A 3,608-nucleotide genomic window follows, 5' to 3' on the forward strand; every position below is an offset into this window, starting at 1 on the left:
CTCATTCACAAATTTTGAATTCACATTCACTTTTAACCTATTTAAAATTCAAGCCAATTTTTATGTGAAATTCAGTGATATCGATAGCATTTTCGTTCCTAAAGAAATTTATTCAATTAATTATTAAATTCAGAAAAGTGTCCGATTTATTTTAAACAAGAATTTTAAGAATCCTTTCCAAAAACAAACACGAGTATCACTTACAGTCGGCTTTCAACGCGACTCGATTTAAGAAGCGCCATCTCTTTCACGCCAGCTTCTCATATATTTTTTTCTTGCAAATATATTTTTCTTGCAAAATTGTATAAATTGAATAAGTTTTGCAATAATATTAACGAAAATAATTAATAGAATTTATAATAAATATAAAAAATTGAAAAAACACACAAATATTTTATATTATATGATTCACCAGAATAGCTTCACTTCGTGTTGTTTACGTTATTTCTTTTGACAGATATCAATGTTTGACAAATACATATTTTCTCCACGTAACCATCTCTACATGGTCTACAAGGCAAAGCTACATATCATATAATATAAAATATTTGTGTGTTTTTTTCAATATTTTTTAATTATTATAAATTCTATTAATTATTTTCGTTATTATTATTGCAAAACTTATTCAATTTATACAATTTTGCAATTTTATTTGCAAGAAAAAAATATATGAGAACCTGGCGTGACAGAGATGGCGCTTCATAAATCGAGTCGCGTTCAAATACATTGTCAATATACAACGCAAGTGATACTCGAACAAACATTTACAATTTTATTGCGCTTTTACACATCGCGTCATAAATTAATAAATCGTTTCGATAATGAAAGCGAAACTTTTGTTTGCTTATTATTTCTGTGGCTTGAAGTCCGTGCACGATTCAATTTAAATCATCAGTTGTTCACTGCTGCTGAAAATGGTAATTTTAAATAGCAGTAAAAAGTAATTATATAATAAAGTGATTAACATTTTTTTAGACAGGCGAGTCTAAGCGAAACATCTGATTCAGATTATTTTATTTCGGTGATACATCTTTGAAATGTACCTCTTAATTAATTATATTTTCTTAAAATGTTTATTTTCTCTTCAGAATATTACACGGCATCCAAATTATTCGGGTCTAACGAAAAAGAACGATATAGCATTGATACGGCTCACAACAAAGATTTATTTCACAAACACAATTAGACCGGCATGCTTGCATACAGACATAGGTGATTTGGATACTCATATGAAACTAACTGTAACTGGCTGGGGTGACACTGACCCTGATCCAAATAGTGAGTTGAATTTTTTTGTTATTTCAAAATATTCAGGAAAATGACACCGTTTTTTTAAGTCATTTATCTTATTTTCATCCCCTTTCGAACCTTATTAGTCGTGAGTTTATCAAACGAATTACGGAAAATTGAGATTTATACAATGTCGTTAGGTGAATGCAATACTACCTATATGAATCATGATGCTCTGAAAAATCTACGGGAAATTCGAGATGGCCTTGATCTCAGTCAGTATTGCGTACATGATCCAGCTGGAACAAAGGATAGTTGTCAAGGAGATAGCGGAGGTCCACTTCTACTTATTCCCGATAATGATCCAAACAAAGCCACAATAGTTGGTATCGTTAGTTTTAGTCATGGTTGTGCTTTGAATTTACCAAGCATTTATACGCGAGTAGCACATTATACAAATTGGATTGAATCCATTGTTTGGCCACAAAATTAATGATTTTTTGTATATATATTTTCCCAAAATTGATGAGTTCATATTTTAGAACAAACACAAAATCTCAATAAATGAAAATATATTTAAGCCGAACACAAATTGCCTTGCATATTATTTATTTATTTATTTCTCAAACATTTTCATTTGTAATTTTCACAATTTCATTATCTGCGAACTTTCTAGAATTACAATTACATTTTATAGATGTTCCTCTTGTGGTAGTTTCAGTTTATACAGATGTCACAAGTGACTAAGTTACCAATTTTCCCAATAAACCTCGATTTCTCGGATCTGTCATCATTGTCGAATGAGTACCATTTACAGGAATGACGTGCAAACTTGGAAGATTGTAGATTTCCCATCCATTTTTTGGACGATTAAAAAATTCCATGAAAACATCATTACAGCTTTGAACATTTTTATCCAAGTACTCATTACCAATAAGTGACCTGCCTAATTCCGTTGCCTTAAATAGGTTGACTGTAGTTGATATTGGATTTATATTGTATACATTGCATATCATTTTATAGTGAATTCGTTGTTTCAATAACAATACTTCCCAATCGATATCTTCATTTTTCAAATCAACATTCTTTTGTTTAACCTCTTCGATAGCTTCATCCAGAGACAATTTAAAGACACGCTCCCACCACTCTGTATCATTTAACGATTTGAAAAATGGAGATTTCATTGTGATAAATGTCAAAAATAGCTCGGTCTCATTATATGAACTAGATGCGCAGGGAGGAAACGTATCAATTAAACCCGTAAACGAAACAGAATAGCCATTGTTGACAAGTTGATTTGCTATTTCATAGGCCAGAATACCTCCAGAGGAGTAACCAGCCACAGCGCAAGGGCCATTTGGCTGTACTTTCTTTATTAGCGCAATCATTGTATTGGCCATTTTTTCAAGGGATGATGGCTGCTCTTTTTCTGGTGATGACCACGGTAACACATAAATAGGAACACCTTTATCAATCTCGTGTGTTAGTTCAAAAGCATAAGAAATATCTCCATCGCCACTAGGAACAAGAAATATAGGTGGTCGATCGCCATAGCGACGAGCTGGTATAGCAACATCTGAACACAGATTTTCGGAAGAATTGGTCATTTTTTCCGCTAAGTCTTTGAATATTGGAAAGGTAAATAACGCCCGAGCACTGACGCGAATATCATAATGCTTCTTCATAAGATTCGCAAATTGCATAACTAGCAGCGAGTGGCCTCCCAGCTCAAAGAAATTGTCATTCCGGCTGATGCGTTCGATACCCAACAGTTCACTCCAGATTGTGGCAAGTTTTTGCTCCATTTCGCCTCGTGGTTCTTCATACGACTGACGGGCAAATGACGCATCGTCTGGAGTAGGTAATGCACGTCGATCTAACTTTCCATTTGGTGTGAGTGGCAAGGATGACAGACATACATACGCTGCCGGCACCATATAATCAGGCAGTAAAGATGATAGATGGGAACGTAGATCCTGAGCAAGATATGGATCTGGATCGGCCACCACATATGCAACTAGACGAACATCAGTATCAGGTCTGCTATTCCATGACTGTACAAATGCCTCGCGTACTAGATGGTGTTCCGTTAAGCGAGCTTCAATTTCACCGGGTTCGATTCGGAATCCACGGATTTTTACCTGTTGATCACAGCGTCCCAAATGAACAAGATTTCCATCAGGCAGATAACGTGCCAAATCACCTGTGCGATACATACGAGCCGATGGATTCGTACCGAATGGATCGGACAAGAAGCGTTCCGCGGTGAGATCAGGTCGATTGAAGTAACCGCGAGCTACACCAGCGCCGCCAATATACAACTCTCCTTCGGCTCCCAACGGTACCGGCTCACCTTGAGTACTAAGTACGTAAAGTCG

General features: G+C 35.3%; 2 protein-coding genes across 3 annotated transcripts in view; one reads left to right on the forward strand and one right to left on the reverse strand.

The window, feature by feature from the left end:
• The first annotated feature begins 825 nt into the window (after window positions 1-825).
• Window positions 826-1,758, forward strand: LOC116341513 (serine protease Hayan-like). Of its 2 annotated transcripts, none has more exons than XM_031768623.1 (3): window positions 826-917; window positions 1,089-1,278; window positions 1,338-1,758. In XM_031768623.1, exons 1-3 carry the CDS (start codon window positions 915-917, stop codon window positions 1,721-1,723), a joined length of 579 nt encoding a protein of 192 aa, XP_031624483.1. In that variant the 5' UTR covers window positions 826-914; the 3' UTR covers window positions 1,724-1,758. The 2 variants fall into 2 exon arrangements, with proteins under 2 accessions (XP_031624483.1, XP_031624484.1); XM_031768624.1 differs by having other exon boundaries at window positions 836-917; window positions 1,377-1,758.
• Window positions 1,759-1,973: 215 nt separating this feature from the next.
• The window catches only part of LOC116341514 (linear gramicidin synthase subunit D-like), a 19,899-nt gene continuing 18,264 nt past the window's right edge, over window positions 1,974-3,608 (reverse strand). Inside the window, exon 2 of the mRNA XM_031768625.1 lies at window positions 1,974-3,591. Coding sequence (XP_031624485.1) covers window positions 1,974-3,591 — 1,618 coding nt within the window. The remainder of the gene's footprint in view (window positions 3,592-3,608) is intronic.

The sequence above is a fragment of the Contarinia nasturtii genome, unplaced genomic scaffold (assembly GCF_009176525.2).
Source record: "Contarinia nasturtii isolate CC-2019 unplaced genomic scaffold, AAFC_CNas_1.1 Cnas_scaffold_735, whole genome shotgun sequence".
NCBI classification, from domain to species: domain Eukaryota; kingdom Metazoa; phylum Arthropoda; class Insecta; order Diptera; family Cecidomyiidae; genus Contarinia; species Contarinia nasturtii.